Source organism: Delphinus delphis, chromosome 13 (assembly GCF_949987515.2).
Source record: "Delphinus delphis chromosome 13, mDelDel1.2, whole genome shotgun sequence".
Lineage (NCBI taxonomy): Eukaryota > Metazoa > Chordata > Mammalia > Artiodactyla > Delphinidae > Delphinus > Delphinus delphis.
In genome coordinates, this window is record NC_082695.1 from 39,795,136 (window position 1) to 39,819,242 (window position 24,107).

At 47.7% G+C, this 24,107-nt stretch overlaps 2 protein-coding genes across 5 annotated transcripts in view; one reads left to right on the plus strand and one right to left on the minus strand.

The window, feature by feature from the left end:
* Positions 1 to 2,159: 2,159 nt before the first annotated feature.
* RMC1 (regulator of MON1-CCZ1) lies at positions 2,160 to 23,202 on the plus strand. 4 transcript variants are annotated; one of them, XM_060028792.1, is made up of 20 exons: positions 2,160 to 2,374; positions 3,071 to 3,147; positions 5,824 to 5,908; positions 6,767 to 6,823; positions 7,946 to 8,032; positions 11,720 to 11,860; positions 12,165 to 12,268; positions 13,844 to 13,933; positions 14,024 to 14,129; positions 14,832 to 14,943; positions 17,780 to 17,824; positions 18,077 to 18,130; positions 18,762 to 18,890; positions 19,374 to 19,480; positions 20,920 to 21,039; positions 21,352 to 21,429; positions 21,729 to 21,833; positions 21,920 to 21,988; positions 22,080 to 22,305; positions 23,037 to 23,202. In XM_060028792.1, exons 1-20 carry the CDS (start codon positions 2,273 to 2,275, stop codon positions 23,114 to 23,116), a joined length of 1,974 nt encoding a protein of 657 aa, XP_059884775.1. In that variant the 5' UTR covers positions 2,160 to 2,272; the 3' UTR covers positions 23,117 to 23,202. The 4 variants fall into 4 exon arrangements, with proteins under 4 accessions (XP_059884775.1, XP_059884776.1, XP_059884777.1 ...); XM_060028793.1 differs by lacking the exon at positions 13,844 to 13,933; XM_060028794.1 differs by lacking the exons at positions 2,160 to 2,374; positions 3,071 to 3,147 and adding an exon at positions 5,350 to 5,495.
* The window catches only part of NPC1 (NPC intracellular cholesterol transporter 1), a 47,181-nt gene continuing 46,268 nt past the window's right edge, over positions 23,195 to 24,107 (minus strand). Inside the window, exon 25 of the mRNA XM_060028790.1 lies at positions 23,195 to 23,701. Coding sequence (XP_059884773.1) covers positions 23,619 to 23,701 — 83 coding nt within the window. The 3' untranslated portion in view covers positions 23,195 to 23,618. The remainder of the gene's footprint in view (positions 23,702 to 24,107) is intronic.

Consider the following 24,107-nt stretch of genomic DNA (forward strand, 5'->3'; position numbering starts at 1 on the left):
GAACCAACTAGGCCCAAGATGGTGGCAGATTTGACTTCCTGTGGACCTTAAGCCTCATTACATGCTCATGATAATATGTTAGCTAAATGCCATGCCCACCAGCAGCAATACAGCTGACAACTGCCATGGCAACAACCGGAAGAGCCCACAGAAGGACTGAGAAGGGGAGTTGCATCAGTTCTGGGTCCAAATAAGACCCCTGTTCTTGAATAACTCATGACTATTCCTCCCACTCTTTCCAGTTCCCTCCGTTTTACCTCAACCCTCCTATATTTTTGGTGTCTCTGCCCAAATTGGGTTGAGAAGTTGATTTGCAAGCTAGGTTCTTGCTTCTCCATTCTCTGGCCATTGAATAAAGCTTGTGCTGCTCCAGTCTCAGCATTGGTTTCACTGTTGGCTACGCGAATCTGATTGGAAAAAGAGCCTCCTCTGTGGTCAAGACAAGGGGTCTCACCCGGGCTAGGGCCCCGGAGTGGGTCCAGTCAACCAATTCGGTAACAGTGCTGTTAACTGGGATAGGGGACCCTTGGAGAACACCCTGGTGGGGGTTGATCAGGAGTTTTATTTTAGAGATGATGATTTCCAGGTGCTTTGAGACATCCAAGGGGAGATAAGGAAGTAGGCTACTGATGTAAGGGCTGAGAGACTGTGATACAAATGACACAGGCCCTACTCTCACGGATCTCACAGTACAACAGGAACAGATTATAATCAAATAATTACAAAAATAAATATCAACAAAGTTTCAAGAGAGTGAGGGAGTGATTAAGAGGCACTGAATGCTTCTGGGAAATAACATACAATGACCGAAAAATCTTCGCAAACATAGTGACATGGAGGTCTCTGGGGACCCTGAGGAGCGGTGTTTTGTTCAAATTGATGGAGCAGCATCTGAAAAACTCAGGAAATACGCATGAGATACTATTCTCTGGGTACTTCAGAGAGGAGCTTCAGTAGGGGATATGGGGGAGGGGGTCTATCCCAGGAAGGCTCAGTAGGGTCCTGCTCTGGAACATTTTCAGTGCTCTCTCTAGCCGACTTCCCAGCGCCTTTGTCAAAGCGGACAGCACCCGCTTCCTGAAACAGTCTCCACACGCATCTCCAGAAACAACCCTCTCCCTGGTTTTCTGTCTACTTCTCTTGGCAGGCTCTGCTTGTCCTCCTTTGCTGATTCCTGGTCCTGGCCTCTAAAGGCTGGTTGTGTGTGTGTTTTCCTTTATGTCCCTGTCTCAGGTGATCCCACCCAATTCCACTGCTTCAAATATTCCAATAACTCCCAATTTCTATCTCCAGTTTTGTCACTCTTCTGATGAGCTTCAGACCTATATATCCATCTGTCTAGCTGTCATTTCTCTGGATTCACATGTTGAAAACCCAACTCTTGATCTTTCCCACTTCCCTGCCAAACTTCTCAAGCCTCTGTATCCTGGAGAATGGTGCCAAAATCCATCTGGTTGTCGAGAATGGACACCTAGGGCGTCATCCGTGATCCTCCCTTCTTCCCTCCCATCTCTGTCTTCTATCTCTTGAATGAGGAGCTACCCCCACCTACCCCCGCCCTCCACCTCAACTATCAAAACCATCAAAAGAGGCTTTCAGACCTGCAAGCTAAACTAGGTTTCCCTGTTGCAAGCTCACAGCAACCAGGTGCTGACCACAGTACTGTTCTCCCTTACTAAGCTCCCTCAGAGGCAGGCTCAAGAAGCCCTCCCAAGAGAAAGGATGCGCTTTCCCTAGACCCGGGGGCAGCCTTGCCCCACGCGAGAACGTGGCCCTAAGCAAGCCTCCCGGAACGGAGTGGGAGGCAGGCCCGGAACGTGTCAGCGAAGGTGCGTCTGGGATCCAGGGCGCCGACGCCCTCCCTCGGCACCCGACAGGCTTCCGGGTCACCCCTCGGCCCTCCGCCCTCGGCCCTCCGCCCTCGGCCCTCCGCCCTCGGCCCTCCGCCCTCGGCCCTCCGCCCTCGGCCCTCCGCCCGGTGGGCCGCCCTGGGACCCCGCCCTCCCGGAAAGGGGAGGAACCTCTAACGGAGAGCGGACCTTGGTCTCGGCCGGTGGGGGAAGCCCCCCTCCCGTGGCCAGGGGGCCGGCGCCGCGAGTCACGTGCCCCAGTGCTGGGGGCGTGGCACCAGGAAGCAGCCTCAGAGCCCGCGAGATCGCCGCCGCTGCCGCCGTCGCCGCCGCACTGCCGGACTCCCAGCGCCGGGTGCCGCTAGCTTAGCTCCACGCTGGCGGCCGCCCCCGGGCCCACCGCCGCCGCTGCGGCGCCCGCCATGGGCGAGGAGGACTACTACCTGGAGCTGTGCGAGCGGCCGGTGCACTTCGAGAAGGCGAACCCGGTCAACTGCGTCTTCTTCGATGAGGCCAACAAGCAGGTGCGGGCAGGCCCGCGCCCTACTCCCCCGCGCGGCCCGGCGCGCCCTGCCCGCCGCCCCCGGTGCCCCCAGGTGTCCCGCGCGCTAGGGCCGGGAGCCCGGGGACCAGGCCTGGGGCCTCTCCTGCCGTGCGGGCGCGGAATCCGCGCCAGTCCCTTCCTGTGGGACCAGGCTCCGCCGCGGCCGGGGCTTTCCCCCACAACGAAGTGACAGCGGGGCGGACCCCAGCCCCCGCGCCGACCCTGCGCCCCTCGGCCGGTGTGATCAGCTGGTAGCACTCCGGTGTTTCCTCGGCCCCTTTTGTTGTCTGTATTTGTCATTAGTTTCCCTTGCATTCAAAGATTTAGACGTTGAGATTTTCATTATTCTCGGAATTTTGTAAAGGGGCGGGGTGCGGGGGGCAGCGGGGAGGAGGAGCAGGGTGTGCGCAAGTGCCGCGGCGTCGCCTTTGCCGAAACGGATTAAAACTTGGAGCCTCGCTCGGCGGGCTTCTCGGAATGGGAGACTTTTTTGGTCTCTACTCTCTTTTTTCTGAAGATTCGTGTGGACACCAAGCCTCTGCAGTTTGCTATGTGCCACGTTAGTTTAGTTGAACCAAGGGTAGGGTGTAGCAGAAATCATCGTTGCAGGTTGGTATATGTGTCTAAAGCCTTTAAAAGTTCAGGCCGTTAAAACGTTGCTGCTTTTCCCTCTCAGGTTTTTGCTGTTCGATCCGGTGGAGCTACTGGAGTGGTAGTTAAAGGCCCAGATGACAGGAATCCCATCTCATTTAGGTAATGATTGTATTGACGTTTTCAGAATATTTCAGCATGTAAACAAAATGGTGTTTTTCTGTTGTCGTTCAGAAGATCGTTTTAAATTTTGTCCTTGTCTCCGCTAAGAGGGCTGAAGTGGGGGGCATATCCCAGTCTGTAGGAAAAGGGAGCTGTGCAGCCTTGGTGGTACATCTCAGTACCTCCTGCAGAGTGAACGTGTGGAGGCCTTCCCTGTTGTTTTGGGATCCAGATACTCCAGCGCAGGGCACCTACTTCCTGACACTTGAAATTAGCCGGTTGGGTGCGTTGATGTGCCTATTTCCGGTTTCTTGAGGGAAGGGCCTTCATTTCCTCTCTGGGCCCAGGGTCTTTGCAGAGCGTTTGGGAGGTGGAGAAGATTCCTAGGTCAGTGTTTCCCGTCTAATAAAGTGCATTAAAATCTCAGCTTGCACTATACTTAAGGGGAATGAAGAGCAGCCTCTTTTACTTTCAGAGATATCTCAGTTTGGATGATAAACTATCTCGTCACCTTAACTCTTTTGATTACAGAAGGGGAAAGTACAGTGTAGGCCCTCATTTTACATTTTACAATTGGCTTGTGTAAATAGGAAACAGTTTTTGAAGCAGAAAATGAAGCAGCCTCTTTTTCTTTGATCATCGTTTGTTTGGAAAACACTGATTGCAGCCCCTGTGCTGGGCATCAGGTGTGGAAAGGCTTTGAGTTAGCTTGGCTCCCTTCTAGAAAAGTCATACATTTAGAGCGGGAGGCAGGTGAGTGGACTCATACAGTTTACTGTGGTAGGTGCTGTAGTAGTGCTCTGTTCAGAATGTGGCCACGGAGAAGAGATGGACGTTTGTCTTGGGATGGGCTGGGGAAGACCACTGCCAGGCGGGGGAAGGCCTCAGAGTGGAGCGAGGCTTGAAAGACAAGATTCTAGGTAGAGAAGAGAAGAGGCTTCCGGATGGAGGGAACAAGAAGGCATGCAGGCACCGTGCTGGGGGGACTCCGAGTCTGTGTGACTGAAAATGAGGTTTCATGCAGGGAAGGGGTGGGTGGTGGTGTGACCTCTGGCAGCAGTCGGCTATATTCTGCTGTGGATTTCGGGCTTTATCTCGTTCCTGAAGGTAAAGGTGGGGCGTGGCATGATGAGATCAGTGTTTGGAAAGAGCGCACTGTTGCAGCATTGAAGCTTGATTACTGGGAGCCTGTCAGTCAGGGATCCCATTAAGAGACAATTGCTATAATCTGAGCAGGCAGGGAAGACCAGCCTGAAGGCACTGTAGACCAGCAAACAATAGGCACTCGAGGGTTGCTTAAGAAGGTCTGGGGTAAGACTTGGTGGTCTCTTGGGTGTGGAAAGTGAGGGTGAGGCCATGATGATCCAGATTAAGGGGCTCAGGAAGGCTTGGGGGGGGGAGATACTGAACTTAACCCTCTTTTAAAAAAACATCTTATTTACTTCTAATAGCTTTATTGCGGTCTAATTATCATTAATTGCATATATTTGACATATGCAATTGATGAGTTTCGACACGTGTATCCATGAAACCATCACCAGTCAGGACAGTGAACATCCCCTTTCCTCTGAGAGTTTCCTCTGTGGTCCATTTCTTGACTTCCCATGTAACGTCCGATTGAGGCAGTTGTGAGACCCGAGGTGGAGCCCACCTGGCGGTGCAGCCCATTGGGTACTGGGTGGCAAAGAGTAGACTCCTTTCAAAAGCACTGCTGTACGTCAATCAAAAATAAGTAAGTAGGGCTTCCCTGGTGGCGCAGTGGTTGAGAGTCCGCCTGCCGATGCAGGGGACACGGGTTCGTGCCCCGGTCCAGGAAGATCCCACATGCCGTGGAGCGGCTGGGCCCGTGAGCCATGGCCGCTGAGCCTGCGCGTCTGGAGCCTGTGCTCCGCAACGGGAGAGACCACAGCAGTGAGAGGCCCGCGTACCGCAAAAAAAAAATAAAATAAGTAAATAAATATTTCACAGCTGCCAGCATCTCAAAGAAAAAAGAAAGTGCTGCTGTGAGGGCGATGGAGAGGGAAGGCGGCAGTGTGTGGAGAAAGTTACTGCATGGGTCTGGACTTAGTTACGCCTAAAGGGAGGCTCAGGTGAAAGTGCAATGTTCTCAACCCCTCAGTCGCTGTTACCTGCAGTTCTGTCGATTTCTCCCGCCACCCGTTGCCAGTTGGACTTTGTTCTTTGAAAAGCAGTCCTACTGATAGCTTCAGAAACATAGTTTTAATTTTAAACTAAGATTTGCTGCTTCCTGAATTTTTTTTGTGTGTGTGTGTGTGTCTGCACTGGGTCTTCCTTACTGCACGTGGGCTTTCTCTATTTGCGGCGAGTGGGGGCTACTCTTCGTTGCGGTGCGTGAGCTTCTCATTGCGGTGGCTTCTCTTGTTGTGGAGCACGGGCTCTAGGCGCATGGGCTTCAGTAGTTGTGGCTTGTGGGCTCTAGAGCACTGGCTCGGTAGCTGTGGCGCATGGGCTTGGTTGCTCCACGGCATGTGGGATCTTCCTGGACCAGGGCTCGAACCCATGTCCCCTGCATTGGCAGGCAGATTCTCAACCACTGCACCACCAGGGAAGTCCCTTCCTGAATATTTAACTTGCCTGTTTTCTTCTCACAAAATGTTAGATGCTAGAATGCAGTTTTGAAGTGTAACTCATAACCTGCTTTTTCTTCTTTTAAAGAATGGAGGACAAAGGAGAAGTGAAGTGCATTAAATTTTCCTTAGAAAATAAGATATTGGCTGTTCAGAGGACCTCAAAGACTGTGGTAAGACATATCTTTAAATACAGTATGAAGAAAAGGACATTAGAAGTACATTTGGAAGAGAATGAATTGCAAAATTCCAGTGTTAAAGGAACCATTTATTATTTTAATGTCATGGAAGCTATAGTTATGCTGCATTGTATTTGAGCCTTTGGATTCTTGAAGGTGAGAAAGACATTTAAATGGGTAAATACTTATGGCCTTAGTTTTTTTTTTACTTAATTTTTTACTTAATTTTTTTTTAAAGTAAGTTGGAACCTCAGGTATCTTTCGTATTGATTGACAGCCAGCACCATAGGTTATGCGAAGCATATCTTTGGAGACTTTGTGAGTTAAGCTTACCAGAGTAACTCCATTTATTCACTTCTCTCATCTTTGAATGCTCAACCTAATAGGAGCAGATATTCAAAGCTGGAGCAGCCTGTCAGCATTTTAGTCTTCATAAATCTTCACCATCGCCATTCGTGAAGTAGAGGAAAAGCTGTCGGGAAGGAGGCAGAATCCTGTTTCCTTCTGTCAAGTATTAATTACTAAAATTTTTGGAAAGCCCCTAGTAAAATACAGCAACCCATTTCTCTGAAATCAACCATTTGAGGAATGAATTCTCAATCAGTTTCTAAACCCTGACAGTATTTGGATTAACTCGTTTAAAAAAACTCAATTGTCGGCCTGCTGCTGTTAAGGGGGCAGATTGTCCAAATCAGTCTTTTTATTTTTCCTGTCTTCGGGTTTTGTCAGGTTTTTTTTCTGATCACTTTTTAAATTTATTTGTCTTTTTCTCTTGTCTCATTGTATACCAAAGTAGGTCGGCAGTATGCTGCCCAGTCCACATTTCTCCTCGTGCGTGTTTTTGTTTTCCAGGATTTTTCTAATTTTACCCCGGATAGTTCTCAGCTGGAGTACACTCAGGAGTGCAAGGTATGGGCCTGATCCTCTTCCAGCTGGTGAGCGTTAGCTCCGGGGGTGGAGGCGCAGGGTAGCGTGGTCATTTAGAGCACGAACTTGGAAGCAGGTTGTGCTTGAATGCTGGGATCTGCCTCATGTTGGCTCTGACTTTGGACACTTCTTAAAGTTTTTAAAGCCTGTTTCTTCGTCTGTAAGATGGAGCTGGAAGAATTAAATGGATGCAGGATGCTGAACACCGAGCCACGTCAGCACTTGGTGGCTGTCATCTTCCTGTTGCCCCTGCCCTTCTCTGCTGGGCGGCGATAGCAGCCTCTTTGGAGGTTTTTGGAAAAGGAGTTCTTTTTCCCTTTTTCCTGACGATGTTTTCTTTTCTCGACTTGTGCTCTTCGTGTCCTTCCCCTTCCCTCCTCCCTCCCTTCTTTCCCTCGGTGGAGATTCTAATCCATTTTAATTAGATTTGCCGGCTATGATGAGCTAGGCTAGTGGGGGCTCAGCTCAGCGGGCATCGCGGCACCTGGGAAACCCGCAGAAGCTGCAGGTGGATAGGTTACAGCTTTTTCATTTTTGGGACGGTTTTGCTGATTGGGGATCCAGGTGGGTCCCTCAGCAAGGAGGGGCCCATCTGCAAACGCCTGAGCCCCTGGCAGAGCTCCAGGTGCTCTGTGTGCAGCAGAGCCCTGGCCCTGGCCCAGCTGCCCTTCGGCTCCCACTGCTGCTGTTCACCACGTGACTTGGGACGGGGCTCAAGGCCTCCAACCCCATTTGGGGCAAGAGCCACAGAGAACTTTTAGGCCTTTATAACTCCAGCTTTTATGATGTGTTTGACTCAGAGTGTCAGCTGTCCTTTGATTCCTAAAGTAGAGGTTGGTATCAGTGAGTGCTGGGCAGTTGCCTTTCTCTCTGTCCTGTTGACGAGAAGGACTTCAGATTCAAGTGCCTCAGTGAGGCGTTACAGGTGAAAATCTGGGAGCGGTGTATTTAAAAGAAAGTTTGATTTTTTCATAAGTAATCAAATCTTGGTAACTTTTATTAAAGAGCAATACAAACAACAAGGTATTTTAAGCTTTTGAAGAGAATTATACATACATCTTTTGTTTCTTTTAATTAAAAAGAATCTTTTACAATTCTTTTCAGACCAAGAATGCCAACATACTAGGATTCTGCTGGACCAGTTCTACTGAAATTGTCTTCATCACAGATCAAGGAATCGAGTTTTACCAGGTACTGTATTACTCACATGCGCTAGAGAAAGGTCTGTGATCGTGTTTGGCCGCCTTTTGAATTCAGCACTGGATAGATAGTTTGAGATTCCAGAGCTTCAGTCTTCCGTTTGGGTTTTTATTCTTTTTTTCTAATTACAAGTAATACATGTTTTTTGTAAAACATTCAAATGTTACCAAGATATATGGAAGGTAAAAGTCCCCCATAGTCCCTGGAAGTAACCATTAGGAACCATTCGATGCATGTTCCTCCATTTCATTCCTACACAGGGAGCAACATTTGTTTATTTTACAGAAATGGTTATGGTGTATGTAAACTTGTGGCTTTATTTATTTATTATTTTTGGCATAGCTGTCGTTAGACGTCTTTCCATATTTGTTCTGTCGTGTGGACCTGCTGCAGTTTAACCAGTTCCTGTCGAACTTCATGCTTGTTTTCACTTTTTAGTGATTACAAACAATTCTACAGTGATTTCAAGCAGTGAACGGGTTTGTAATCATTGTTTTATATTCTTAGGTGAGGCAATTGTTGGAAGGGAAATTACAGCCTAGGTACAAACATCTAGAAAGCTGAAAAGATATCACTGAATTTCTTCTAGAAGTTGCATTCTCACTAGCAATGTAGGAATCTCCATTTTCCAAAGCTTTAGCAGAATTGGATGTTGTAAGTCTGTAGACATTTGCCAGTCTGAGAGGTGGAAAGCCATTTTAATTTGTATGTTTCATTACGAGGGAGGTAAGCACCTTTTGTGTATTGTACATTAGTGTTTCCTCTTGAACTGCCTCTTCCTCTTAAAAAGAATTTTTTTTGTGATAAGAAGCACATAACGTGAAATTTACCGTTGTAACCATTTTTTAAGTGTACAATTCATTAGCGTTAAATATATTCATATTGTAGTGAAACAGATCTCTAGAACTTTCATCTTGTAAAACTGAAACTCTGTACCTATTAAACAACAACTCCCCCATTTCCCCTTTCCCAGCCCGTGGTAACCACTGTTTTTCCCCTGTTTCTATGAATTTGTCTGCTTTAAGAACCTCTGCCTCATATAAGTGGAATCATACAATGTTTGTTTTTTTCTGGCTGTCTTATCTCACTTAGCATAATGCCCTCAAGGTTTTTCCATGTTATAGCATGTGTCAGAATTTTCTTCCTTTTTAAGGCTGAATAATATTCCATTGTTATACATACACCACATTTTGTTTATCCATTCTTCCACTGATGGACACTTGGATTCCTTCCATTTTTTTGGCTATTGTGAATAATGCTGCCAGAAACATGAGTGTGTAAGTCTCTCTTTGAGACCCTGCTTTCAATTCTTTTGAGTATATACCCCTAAAATGGGATTGTTGGATCCCATGGTAATTCTGTTGTTAATTTTTGAGGGGTTACCGTACTGTTTCCATACTGTTTCCAATGGCAGTTATGCCATTTTACATCCCCACCAACAGAGCACAGGGTTCCAGTTTCTACACATCACCACCAACACTAGTTGTTTTCTGTTTTATTGATAGCGGTCATCCTGCTGGTTGTGAGACGGTATCTCATTGTGGCTTTGGTTTGCATTTCTCTGGTTAGTGATGTTGAACAACTTTTCATGACTTGTTGGCCATTTGCATGTGCTCTGGACAATGTCTATTCAAGTGCTTTGTTATTTGGGTTATTTCTTTTTGTTGTTGAGTTGTAGGAGTTCTTCATATATTCTGGATATTAACCCTTTATCAGATAGATGATTTGCAAATGTTTTCTCCCGTTCCGTAGGTTGCCTTTTCACTCTACTGATTTTACTTTGCACCTTCCTCTTTATCTTCTAGTATGTTCTAGCTGCCTGACCTATTGGGAAAGCTTCTGAGATCTTGCTAAGTGGAGCCAATGTGGAGAGTGTTAGTATTCTTTCAGGTGTTATCTTTGTTGCCCTAACGAAAGCAGTGTAATTTAGAATGTACTAATGGAGGAGATATACCTGTGTAACAGTGTGCAAAGTGAATGTTGTGGTGCTTTGCTGTAGGGCTGTAATCAGAACCTTAGCTGACCAGCAGAAAAAAAGAAAAACTACACGAATCCCATACGTACAGAAATAGAATTTTGTACCTATGATAGCAAGGAAATGACTGCTTGCTTTACAGAAGGGTTCCCTCGGGCAATCATTTAAAAGTATAGCTTTCTGTTCTCAGTAGTAGAAAAGTGTCCATTCAGGTCATCTAGATGGTTTTCAGATCTTCAAGAAATAAGTTAGAAAGAAAGAGGACTCTATCACATCTTTATTTTATTGTACCTGGATTATCGAGAAACCCACACCCCCAACCCTGACTTCCAGGTCTGTTCTGCAGGGCAGTGTTCTGGGAGCATTAACATCTTGGGGCTGTATTCAGCATTCCTTAATGTATCAGAAGATTGAGAGTATATTTGAAATGTGCCTTGATTATAGAATACTAGGTTTGCATGCTGAGTCTCATGAACACGTCTGTTAGAAGAAGGGAGGCCCTCCCAGCCTCAAATTGAGACTGCAGGCTGGGTGGTGCCTGGTTCGGTGCACGTGGCTCCAGGGGCACGGGTTTGTTTTGACCGTTTCCGTGACAGTGAGGATGCTGCTCTTCCCTGCCCTTCGGTGGACGGTGCCTGGGAATGAGGAGGCTCAGCCCTGCCCTGCAGTGAAGTGGGCTGCCTAGGCCGTCACTGGGGAGGCAGGTCCCCTCGCCTCTCCGAGCCTTATTTTCTCTTCTCAAATTGGCCTAATGATGCCCAGCTCTCAGCGTTGTGGAGAGAGTAAACGAGCTAAGATTTGGAAGCGCTAAGCACAGGGCTGGATAAATGGTAGCTGTGATAAATAAAAATGATTATTTTTTTCTGTTTAACCTACTGGGTTTTTTCTTCTGCTTTTTATTATTTTCTTCATTTACTGTGTCAGTCTTCAGGCTTTTTTTTTTTTTAAATTTATGGCTACGTTGGGTCTTCATTGCTGCGCGTGGGCTTTCTCTATTTGCGGTGAGCGAGGGCCACTCTGCATTGCTGTGCGCTGGTTTCTCATTGCAGTGGCCTCTCCTGCTGCAGGGCACCGGCTCTAGGCACACGGGCTTCAGTAGTTATGGCATGCGGGTTCAGTAGTTGTGGCTCGTGGGCTGTAGAGCGCAGGCTCGGTAGTTGCAGTGCATGGGCTTAGCTGCTCCGTGGCATGTGGGATCTTCCCAACCAGGGCTCGAACCTGGGAAGGGACAATGCAATGTCCCTTGCATTGGCAGGCAGACTCCCAACCACTGTGCCACCAGGGAAGTCCCAGTCTTCAGACACTTTGCTGTTGTGTTTGTTTTTGGCCAAGCCGCGTGGCATGCAGGATCTTAGTTCCCCAACCAGGGATTGAACCCGTGTCCCCTGTAGTGGAGGCATGGAATTCTAACCTCTGAAAGACCAGGGAATTCCCCATTTGCTGTTTTTATTTATTTTTTTTTTGCGGTACGCGGGCCTCTCACTGTTGTGGCCTCTCCCGTTGCGGAGCACAGGCTCCGGACGCACAGGCTCAGCAGCCGTGGCTTACGGGCCCAGCCGCTCCGCGGCACGTGGGATCTTCCTGGACCAGGGCACAAACCCGTGTCCCCTGCATCAGCAGGCGGACTCTCAACCACTGCGCCACCAGGGAAGCCCCATTTGCTGTTTTTAAATGAAGGCTCTGTTTCTTGAACTTTGCATCAGGTATTACCAGAGAAACGGAATCTGAAACTCCTGAAGAGCCAGAACATCAATGTGAACTGGTACATGTACTGTCCCGAGAGTGCTGTGATTCTGCTGTCCACCACGGTGCTTGGAAATGTGCTGCAGCCCTTCTACTTCCGGGTAAGAGTCAGCTTCCCTTTAAAAAAATTTCCCCTCCTACCTCGTTCCTCTAACCTCTTAACTGATCAGTAACTTCAAAGGGGCACGTTTCTCCAACAAGAGCCTTGCCACTTCCGACCACTAGAGGGCACCCCGTACCATCCCATCACCGCCAAGAATGAGTCCTTGGGACAGGCCCCTGGGACCCTGGAAAGGATGGAAAGACATAGTGCGTGTATATCCTCAATGATTTGATGTGGGGAGTGCTAAAACATCAGAGGGGGTTTAATAAGCTTTTCTTAAAACTTTTTTCTTCCCCAAACAGGCTGGCACTATGTCAAAGCTGCCCAAGTTTGAGATCGAATTACCAGCTGCACCTAAGTCAACTAAACTGAGCCTCTCAGAGAGAGACATTGCCATGGCGACGATGTATGTCTGTTCTTTGAGAGAATTCCTTCTCATAATTGCTTTCAGTGATATCATGATAGAAGAAGCATGTTGTAAGAACTCCAGGGCTGCCCGTGCTCCAGTAGCCTTGGAACACAGGATAAGGACTCCGCCTTCCCTGCTTTGTACCCAGATCTTAGGAATGTAGAAAGCCCGTCATCTTCTTGACATTCTTTTTTGATTTTATTAACTTTGTGATCTTAGGGAATTTTTCACCATTCTAGTCTGATAAAATGAGAACATTGAACCAATTTATTTCTTAGGTTTCTTAGTGTTAGAAATTTCTTTTCAGTCAGTGAGTCAAAACTTACCACACATTATTTTTTAGCTAAAATATATCATACTTGTTCTAAAGAAAAACATAGTTTACATTTTTGATCTAACAAATGTACACCTGAATTACTTACGTAGGAAGATATATTTTCATTTGGAAATGCAGATATCTCAAATTTTAAAACTTTATTATGAAACTTTCAAACACACAAGAATAGAAACTGATACAAAGAATCTCCTATATACCCATATTCAACAAATATAAACAGTTTGCTCCTAAATTACTTCTGATTCTTCTATGGCCTAAAACAGTGGTTTCCAAACAGTAAAATTTTTTAGCATTTAGAATGCTTTTTTTTTTTTTAAGAAATCTGCGGCATCCTGGTTTAGAAAAAGATAAAATGAGAACAGTCCTTGCAAAGGGGGAGACCCTTCCCCCAGTCTCCTCCTTGTCCCTGAGGCAGCCCCAGCAAAGTGTGAACTCCTGGAATAAAAGTGTACATGCAGGAACTGGTCATGGCAACATGTATCAGATGAGGCTTAAAAGTCAAGAGTGATAATATTTTCCTGTGATTAAGGAATGTACTCATTATATAAAACTGGGAAATTACAGAAAGTTAAAAAGAAAATGGACTTAGCATATTACTCAAGGGCAGCTATTTGACAACATGTATTTCGTTCCAGTAGTTTTGGACATTCTGCATAAGTCATTCTGCAGAAGTTTGTGTTTTTCTTTTGAAATATTGTGATCAAGCTATATTTAGTTTAGTTTTTTTTAATTTTATTTTTGGCTGCGTTGGGTCTTTGTTGCTGCGCGTGGGCTTTCTCTAGTTGCGGTGTGCAGGCTTCTCACTGCGGTGGCTTCTCGTTGCGGAGCACAGGCTCTAGGTGCACAGGCTTCAGTAGTTGTGGCTCGTGGGCTGTAGAGCACAGGCTCAGTAGTTGTGGCACACAGGCTTAGTTGCTCCACAGCATGTGGGATCTTCCTGGACCAGGGCTCAAACCCGTGTCCCCTGAACTGGCAGGCAGATTCTTAACCACTGCACCACCAGGGAAGCCCAAGCTATATTTAGTTTTGCATCCCCCCTTTTCACTTAACTTTATAATAGGCTTTTTTATTTTTAAGCTAACTGCACTGTTTTTGTAAATATTTCTGTTGGCTGCGAAATACCCCATTAAGTAAATATCTCTTAATTTACTTAACTATGGCCTTATAACTCTGCAGTTAGAATGGAGGGACGTCAAACAGCCAGTATGACTTACGTCTCTTTGTTCTGTGATTAGATACGGACAGCTATATGTTCTCTTCCTGAGGCATCATTCTCGGACCTCCAATAGTACTGGAGCGGAGGTAGTCCTATATCACCTACCACGGTATATTTAATGCTTTCTTCCCCTTCTCCGATTGTAAAATATGAACTAAAGCTTGTCGATCTATTTTTTGACCTTTCTGTTGTCCTACAGAGAAGGCGCCTGTAAAAAGATGCACATACTGAAGTTAAACCGGACAGGGAAGTTCGCCCTGAACGTGGTGGACAACCTGGTGGTCGTTCATCATCAGGACACGGAGGTACGAGTGTTGGGGGGTGTCCTGCTTGAAAGAGCTGTGAAAATGGACAAAATATTGTGAAAGAGACTAGAAAGTGCTTTTTATGCTCAAAGTTTTGATCTTCCAGGTGGAATGGGTTTGGATTTCTAGATGGTTTAGGAAAACCCTACCAGTTGAATAACATAATTAAAAACTGTTTCACAAAGTAACACATGTGAGGAGATTGGACTTTGGAACAATTATTTGGTCGAATCATCTAAGCTGGGGATTCCCTGCCGAGCCAGTGTGTTGTGTGAGCACATGAGCCCTGTACTTCCTCTGTGAGTGCAGATGATGATGGTTTTGAGGCTCTGTGGCCACAGAGAAAGAACTAGAATGATCCTGCTGCTTCTACCCCATCAGCTGGGTGTCTGGTGGGAGACAAGCCACTTCCCTCCTTGTCTCCTGGAGGCTGGTGACACCCGTGTCGATAACTAATAAAGATGGAGCTCTTCAGAGGCAGCATGTCATAGATTCCAGGAATACTTCTGAGAGCTGATAGACATGTACAAGAGAGCTGGGATGTTCCAGCAGGTCCCTCCTCAAATAAGAACCAGCATGCAGGGGTGGAACGCAGACACGGGGCTCCTTCAGCTGACCCCAAACGGCAGGTGTGAGGTCACGAGAGGGACGGGTGGAACCGTGGTTTGTCTGATATCACCGTCTTGTCTTTCTCCCCCTCAGACATCAGTGATATTTGATATCAAGCTGAGGGGGGAGTTCGATGGCACCGTTACCCTCCATCACCCGGTGCTTCCAGCTCGATCCATTCAGCCCTATCAGATCCCTGTGGCAGGTAAAAGGGAATCTCCGTGTGTGCATGGATGGGGGAGCAGATAAAGGGCTTCCCAGATCTGTTTGCTTTTGCAAGGGGTGATTCTGTTTTTTGTTTTGTTTTTTAAATGATACTCCTGCTGATTCTTTAAGCTAAAATTGTGTTCTTGTGAAAGTGTTTTTTTATTTTTTGGTCCTGTGGGATCTTAGTTCCCTGACCAGGGATCAAACCTGCGTCCCCTGCAGTGGAGGTGCAGAGTCTTAACCGCTGGACCGCCAGGGAAGTCTCGTGAAAAGTGTTTTGTAAGAGAGAAGACTCTTCCTTTGAAGAAAATAGAACGATTCTCTTCTCTGAGCTTTAAAATGGAGAGTTGTGATTACCCATTGAAGCCCAGAGGTTTTTTTTAATGTTGAATAAGACCTTGACGTTTCTGTTGGTCTGTGCTCTGTGGCCCTGAGGTTAAATTTGGTTGCTCATGGCTGTTATTTTAACCTGGGATCGCTTTTCCTCATCTTTCTCACATTCTGCGTCATAATTATAATAAATACTGCGTTTTCCCTTGACTGATGGTCACAGTAAGTACTTAGGCTGCGGTTCTGAGGTTATTCTGAACCACTCCTCCAACCTGAAGAGGTGGCAGTAGGAAGTCAGAGAAGAGAGAGGGTCAGGATTTCAGAAAAAGGGAAAGAAACCATTTGGTTCCTTTTGCTTTTTCCCAATGTAATCGATTCTAAGGTAGAACTCAAATCATATTCTCTTCAAGGAGACTGGAGTCTAGAGTAAGCTAGTTGAAGTTTCAGTGTGTAAACCATAGTCAGATGGCACACATTTGGAACTCTGGGAGGAGCGTTTTGTTAAAAGGAATCCCCGTCAGATAGCTTTGGTGTGTCAGCCTCGCCTGCTGGCAGGATATCCTGGTACCTGTCACAGGGAAGAATCAGATCAGGCCCTGGCTGATGGTTTAGCAGGAGCACTTGCCAGCTGAGCCAGAAGCTGAGCAGGGTGTGAGAATAAGCTACAGTGGGACCTTGAACAGTGGGGTTCATCCACATGTAATTTATGTCAGCCCTCCATAGCCGAGGTTCTGCATACAAGGATTCAACCAACCACAGTGGGTTTTACTGTTGAAAAATATTCCTGGGCTTCCCAGGTGGCGCAGTGGTTGAGAATCCACCTGCCAATGCAGGGCACACGGGTTCGAGCCCTGGTCCGGGAAGATCCCACATACCGCGGAGCAACTAAGCCCGTGCGCCACAACTACTGAAGCCCACATGCCATAACTGCTGAAGCCCGTGCACCTAGAGCCCGTGCTCCAAAACAAGAGAAACCACTGCAATGAGAAGCCTGTGCACTGCAACGAAGACCCAACACAGCCAAAAATAAATAAATTTTTAAAAAAAGAAAAAAAATATCCCTGTATAAGTGGATACATGCGGTTCTAACCCGCCTTGTTCGAGGGCCAGCTGTAGTTCGCACATTTGATTAGGTCTCTTGGCCCTCTGTTCTTTCCAGCTTCTTCCTTTTCCCAGGCAGTGATGTTTAGAAGAGTAGATTGTGTCAAATGGTTGGCTTGTATCTGCTGCTCACTCAGCATGAAGGTAACTGCTGGTGAATTGGGGCAGAAACAACTATAAACGTTTCAGTCCTTCAGCTCTGTTCCAGTTGTTTAGGACCAGTAAGAAGGTAGTCAGGTTCTGATTGGCTGTTGATATAAAGCAAAGGCCAGGTGTGGCTAAAACAAGAGCCCAGAGATTAATAAGAATTCAAGAGTCCGTGAATCTCTGGGCTTCTAGAGTGGGTTGGCAAAGCGTTTTTTGTGGTTAATGACTTTTTGTTTTTCCTGCTAGACTCCAAGCCCCTCACAGGTTTGTAGCATCTTTGTATCTTGCCCATCTGAGCTGTTGCAGGTGTGCTGTCACAGGTGCACTGTCGCAGGTCAGGAAGAGCTTGTTGGACTATTTTGAAAGACGAGACCAGCAACTTGGGGAAGAGCCAGCCTCCCTCGTTTCCCCTTCTGGTTTTGGTCTGTCCAACCAGTGGCTCTCGAGTAGGCTACACGTTAGGATCACCTGGGGGCTTTCAAAACCAAAGCATTCAGTCAACGTGATGGGTAGCCAGTCAAGGCCCACGTGTAGGACCCTCACTCGTAGGTTCCAAGCGCAAGTGTTCTTTGCCTCAGCTTGTCTGGTCTGGCCCTGTCCTCTACTGGGGGGTCTGTGCAAAATTACCACCTTTTCCAACCTGCCGACTGAAACCTATTTTCCGATTGTACCTGGGTAGCTGGAACAGAACTAGGAATAGTCATGTTCAGTTTGCAGGCCGTATTTATCAAGGTTACTGCGGGCTTCCCCCCCAGACATACACACTCGAGCAATGTCACTGGTAGTTGTGAGTCCCTGTCACGTGAGGGTTTTATGGGGGGGTCTGCTTCCCAGGTGAGATCTCTGCCTGGACCTACACTGTGCAGTGGAGAATTGAGCTCATTATTTAGATAATTAAGCCACAAAACACTTTGTTTGAAATAGTCTCAGTGAATTATCTGAGTATTTGATTCTGAATCACTCAGGTGAATTTCTCAGTTCTTTAATGTGCATGTGTGTAAAAAAGAAAACGCTGTGAATTGAACCTTGACCTGCTTTCTCCTTGGCGAGACATCTTCATGGATGGTTCTCGACTTCCCGCTTCCTCCTTACAGGTGTTATCAGTGGACACGACAGTTCACTTCTTCGTTATTTAACTACAGTTGAATGAACATTTACTGAAGGAAGCATTAAGCGTTACCTTTACGTCCCAGGATTGGCAGCACTTTCTGGCCGCGTCACCAGCCCTCACACACACGTGTCTCCTCTCTTTGTAGGTCCTGCTCCCGTGACCAGCCAGTCCCCCATCCCGTGTAAACTCTGTATCCTTTCCAAAGGCCTTGGCTGGGAACAACAGGGGAGCTGTCACCTCTCCTTACACTGGGGTCTGAGGGTGGTCCGAGCCCCTGGTCAGGCGTGAATAATGTCGTGGGAAGCGCCTGTGGGGTTTCCTTCCCATCAAGGGCCGGGCACCTAGGGCGGCCTCAGCAAACAGGGTGGGAGGATGCTAACGGGAGCTGGGTTTGCCTTTTGTCTTCATCTCTTCCTGGTCTAGAATTTCCTATAACATGTAGATTCTTCATCCTGGATTGTCTTTCAACCCGACATCATCATCAGTGCGAGCCAAGGTGGGTCGTGGTGGGGGTCACGCTGTTAGGAAGCTGGGCTTGCTGGCAGTCTCCCGTCCGTCCTGAGGGGTGCCAGCCCTGGGAGGCTTGAGAAAGGGGTGACTCAGATCATTTCCAGTGAAGCCTTTGGTTCTCCTCTCCTGGAGCCCCGGTTGAGAAGGGCTCTGCCCGCCTGCCCGGCAGTGTGGGCGTCAGGAGGTTCAGGGCTGGTGGATGGCTGAGTTACGGAGCTCCTTCGGGAGCCTCAGGAATTGCCTTGTGACCAATGAGCCAGAGCAGGAGAAACCGGAGCCCAGGACCAAAGTTCGTGCCCTGCAGACACCCGTTCTCCCTTCAGGGTCAAGGGGGTTGGTCAGGTGCGGGGAGGGGTCGCCTGTCTGTATGCAGTAGACACTCCACGGGGGCGCGTGGAGGGTCACTCTGAGGAGTCTGCCGACACGCAGGGGTGCTTTGGCTGCCAGTCCCACTGTCGTCAGACGTGTCCTGAACATCGCAGCCTGTGCTTTGGCGTGAGAAGCAGCCACTGGCTGTGCTTTGCAGCACGTCCCCCCATGAATGTTGAGGGGAACCAGCTTTGGGGCTTTTGTTTTGGTTTGCGTCCCACTATTAAATTTGCTGCCTCTCAATCCAGGTTACCTCTGGAACCTCCAGGTGAAACTTCAGCCCATAGTAAACCTCTTGCCAGATAAAGGCAGGCTCATGGACTTCCTCCTCCAGAGAAGGGAATGCAAGACCGTCGTCCTGTCGGTGTGCTCGCAGAGTAAGTGGGGTCCTCACCCTGCGGTCTGATTCCTGACACTGCCTGCGCCGCCCACTGGGAGACGGGCCACATTTTTATCTTGTCTGCAGCCAGTTGGCTTAGTGACAAGTGGATTATTTAACCCCCTGGAAAGGCTGCTCAGTATAAAAATGACTTGTCTCTACAAGACATTTCCTGGGCAAAGACTAAACTAAACATGGGCACACGTGAGGGTAGAGGCTGCCCTCCCCAGCTTGAAAACAAACCTGTTTCAGAATCCAAGTCACTCACGACATTTATACCTACTTTGAGAATCTTCTGACGCCCTCCGTAGCTACGTTAGTAACCGACAAGGGCTGGCGAGAGCCCTTGTGCCCCAGTCTCTACACCGTTTCTCTGAATGCCCTGGTGGCCCCCGGAAATGAGTCATTTCTCTCACAGTGTGTTTAAGTTCTAAAGTTCACACAAGGTTGGCCAACCTGTGTGAACCCTGACTCCTTCCAGTGTTGACAGAGTCAGACAGAGCAACGCTGCCTGTGATAGCCACTGTTTTTGATAAACTCAACCAGGAGTATAAGAAGTACCTGGACGCCGAGCAGAGTTACACACTGGTAAGTTGACGAGGGCCTCCTCCCTGCTCCACCCCGGGTATATTGTCTGTGTAATTATGACACAAGATTCTGACAGAATGACACCACTGAGGTTTGCTGTGTGCCAAAGGGCAAGGTGGCCGGCCGTAGGGGGAACGTAAATCAGAGTCCCTGTGTCGCATGAGCTAGAGGCTGAACATCACTTAATGTCTTCACCTTCTTTTGTTGTTTTTTAAAAATTATTATTTTCTCTTTTGGCTGTGTTGGGTCTTTGTTGCTGCACGCGGGCTTTCTCTAGTTGCAGCAAGCAGGGGCTACTCTTCATTGCGGTGCGCGGGCTTCTCATTGCGGTGGCTTCTCGTTGCGGAGCACGGGCTCTAGAGTGCAGGCTCAGTAGCTGCGGCCCAGAGCATGGGCTTAGCTGCTCCGCGGCATGTGGGATCTTCCCGGGCCAGGGATCGAACCTGTGTCCCCTTCTTTGGCAGGCAGATTCTTAACCACTGCACCACCAGGGAAGCCCGCTTTTGTTGTTTTTAATCTATGTTTGATCTTACACGTAGATAGCTCCTTGGTCTGCCTTTATTTTATGGATAAAAAAAGCAGTCTCAGTTTGGTTATTTTATATGTCTTTCTGCCAATCCAGAGCCTAGACTCAGTAAATCAGAAATATAATCATTTTGCTGCTTGTTCTTCCTTTCCTTTGAGGATGTACTAGCTATAAAAAATAAGACGTGTCCTGGCACCCAGTCAGCATCCCCTCAGGACTGTGGTGACTCAGCGTCAGCACTGTGCTTTTCCTCTAGTGGGCTCAAGTGCGTGTTGTGAAGGGCTGGAAAAAATTAGCATGGCTTCTCGGGGTCTGCTGTACTGTTATTGTATCTTCTGAAGCTAGAAATAAGTTCAGGAGAAGTGGAATGAATGATTCCACTTCAAGAATCTGATTAGTCCAAAGGCTAAAAATGGAAGTGGTTTTAAACAATAACAAAAACCCCAGAACGCCCATCCCCTTCAGCTACTCAGGGATAACCCAAATGCTAGGTGGTCTGTGATTTAACAAAATTAGGGAGTTATTTTAAGAGGTTAAAAAAAAAAGTCTCCCTGGCAGTCCAGTGGTTCAGACTCTGTGCTTCCACTGCAGGGGGCACAGGTTCGATCCCTGGTATGGGAACTAGGATCCCTGCATGTGGCGCGGTGCAGCCAAAAATTAAAAAAATAAAAGTCTCGGTAAAACTATGACTTAGGCTTCTTAGTTCCATCCGTGAACACTGGTGTATTTCCTGACCTCCTAAACTCCTCCCCGGCCAGCACAGGAAAGAGTTTTGTCCAAGTAATGAAGTAAGTGTCATCCTCTGCTCACGTCTTAGGCTCCCAGCATCTAGGGGTTCAGTCTTTCTGGATTAACTGCGAACACGCCATGTCCCGGAAGACGACTGAGGTCCCGTCTGTGATGTATTGTGCAGGCACTGGAAGCGGGGCAGAGCCGGAGCGGCCCATTCCTCAGGAGGCCGGCGCGCACCCAGGCTGTGGTCGACCAGTCTGACATGTACACCCACGTGCTGTCGGCGTTTGCGGAGAAGAAGGTAGGGGAGGCTCGCCGCCCCTTCTGGACTGAAGGTTCCCAAAACAAAGATCTCATTTGAAGGGGACTGAGGAAAACGAGTAGAACTCAGAATGTGGTTAGAGTAACTGGGGTATCTTGGGTGAGGACTGAGTGCTTATGGTTTGGCTTCTAATACACAGGCCTAAAGATGATCCCCGACTCGGGGGGTTCTGGAGAGGTTTGTGCAAAAGCAGCCAAGTAGAACCCTGGAAGCAGGGGGGCGGATAAACAAGGAGCTGTTACACGGAGCCTCCTCTGCCACTCTGGTTCTAAACACTTTTCCCCTCTGTAGGAGATGCCTCAGAAATTCATGATAGCCGTGCTCATGGAATATATCCGCTCTCTGAACCAGTTTCAGATCACAGTACAGGTACCTTCAAGCCAGCATCTGTGGTCCCACGTTAGAGGGGCAGGGGATTGTTCAAGTAAAAGCACTGTCAGTGCCTAACTGAGATGACTCTCTGTACGCCACAAGAGTCTGCACACCTGCCTCAGACTCAGTGACCCTCCTCACGTGACCCCACGTTCTCAGGTGGAATGAGCAGTTTCAGGCCAGGTTGGGTTCTCTCACCCGTCACTTAGAGCAGCCGTGGTCCTCGGCATACTGAGCCTCTAGTCTGTCGTAGTTGGGCGACGTGGACACCATCTCTCCTTCTGTCTCTGTCTCAGCATTATTTGCACGAGCTTGTCATCAAGACGCTCGTCCAGCACAACCTATTCTACACGCTGCACCAGTTCCTGCAGTACCATGTCCTCAGCGACTCGAAGCCTTTGGTAAGTACCACCCAATTTTTACTTTTGTGACTTAAAATTTGACCTTTCAACATACGGCAAATCTAATCTGAAAATGGGTCTTCCAGGCTTGTCTGCTGCTCTCCCTGGAAAGTTTTTACCCTCCTGCTCATCAGCTGTCTCTGGATATGTTGAAGGTAACTCTGATACAGCAGAGTTTTAAACCCCATAGAAGCATGTTCCTATTACTTGCACTGACCCGGATTTCTCTTTCTCCCTTACTTCTAGCGACTTTCCACAGCAAATGATGAAATAGTAGAAGTTCTCCTTTCCAAACACCAAGTGTTAGCTGCTTTAAGGTTTATTCGGGGCATTGGTGGCCATGACAACATCTCTGCACGAAAATTTTTAGATGCTGCAAAGCAGACTGAAGACCACATGCTTTTCTACACTATATTCCGGTTTTTTGAACAGCGAAACCAGCGTTTGCGAGGGAACCCTAGTTTCACACCAGGTGAGAATATAGCTGCAGGGAAAAGACCTGGGGCGACCAGAGACTCGGACAGTAGCAGGAGAGCACTGGCAGCTGGGGGGGGCGAGAAGCCTTTTGGTTTGGAGAACTCTCGGGTTAGTTTTTAAAAAACAAAATTTTGTACCAGCCCGCATAATCCTTAGCCTGTTGTAGTGAGAGTGGATTCAAGGTGCTGACGGAACTGGAGTTCTGCTCTGGAACTGCAGTGGGGTGTCGGGGTGGAAGGTAGGGTGGCCTGGGTCCAGCTCCGTCTGACATCTGGGCCTGGAATGGCCCTTTCTGAAGAATTAGGAACAAGACAGGAAATGGCTGCGGAGGGTTGTAATGGCCTGGGGCTTGTTGATGTTTTAGTTTTAGGCAGAAAGCATTGGTTAATCACTCTTATCTCCAAAGTTATGAAATCTAAAGCACCCTCTTCCTTAGGATGGGGAGGAACCTGTAACTCTTTCAGGGCTCCCAGCATTCACTGATCACCCTGCTTCTCCCCCATCTCTCAGGGCAGAGGGCAGTTTGCTTGGGGCTGTAAAGGTTCTGTAATGGCACAAGCTGGGTAAACAGAAAGGACAACTCAAGAGCTTAGGAAAACAAAGTATTTTATGAAAGAAAAATAAGTCAAAACCCAGTATCCACATCTAGGAGCTGCAAAGTGTTCATTCTCGTTTTCCTCCTTTCGTGCCTTGTCTAACAGATTAAATCTGTATTTTCCTTCACAGGAGAACACTGTGAAGAACACGTTGCTTTTTTCAAACAGGTTTTTGGAGACCAAGCTCTAATGAGGCCTACGACATTCTGAGGTCACTTGCTAGTTTTTCTTTTTATATATATATAAAATGTGTACAAAGTTAATTTATTGCGTTAATAAAGCTCTTTAAACTACAAGATGTTGTAATAAAGTATATCTACGACATCCTCAGATGTTACTAAAAATATGGTATAGAACTTGTGTGATGGCTTACTCCTACAAAAGGAGAAACATTGCATTGATTGGCCTTTAGAAAGTGTCATGAGCAGAGAGCAGCCTTCCTAGCGGTCCCTTCTGCCTGCCCGAGAACAAGGCTTTGTTCCTGGAGAACCGGAAGGCGCTCCAGCGTCTTGGGGCTACCTCCAGGCTCAGTAATACTGCTTCAAGGCAGAGTCTGCATTCCTGAGTTTACAAGCGCTATGGCCGAAGCTGCTGCTGTTAATAGCCTGACATCTGCTCGCACTCAGGGTTCAACCGAGCCTTGACAACGCAGCTGCTGTCCAGTGGTAAACCGACTACCTGACCTGCAGAGTCTCCGAAGCCCGTGAGCGGGCTAGAAATTGAGGAGCCGCTCTCGCTCTGTACCTCTGTGTCGCTCTTGAGCGGCCAAACTTTTGGCTTTATTTATCGGTGGTCCTGTGAGGGATAAAAAGAATGAACTTTGGGATCATTTCTTTAGGAGAAAAGGAGATAGTTTCTACTCTAACACAACTTCCTATCCCCCAGAGATTAAGGGGGAAAAAAAAACCCCTCATTTTCTTAATCACAAAGCTATATATCAAGCAAATTAGTACTGTTCTTTCAGCCACAGGTCATTTACAGAAGCTGAAGTGACCACAGAGGCAAAAAGATCCTAAGGAGAACTCCAAATTAGAGGTGACCAGCAGAGGCAGTGTTCCGCTAGAACAGCGAATGGAAATGAGAGCTGTTCCAGGGCACCGCTGGGCTGTGGCTGGACGCATGTCCTTCACCTCAGCAGGGAGGAGCCCTGGGCTGCTGATGCACAAACTCACTTCCAATCTGACGACGCGAGGCCTCCAGT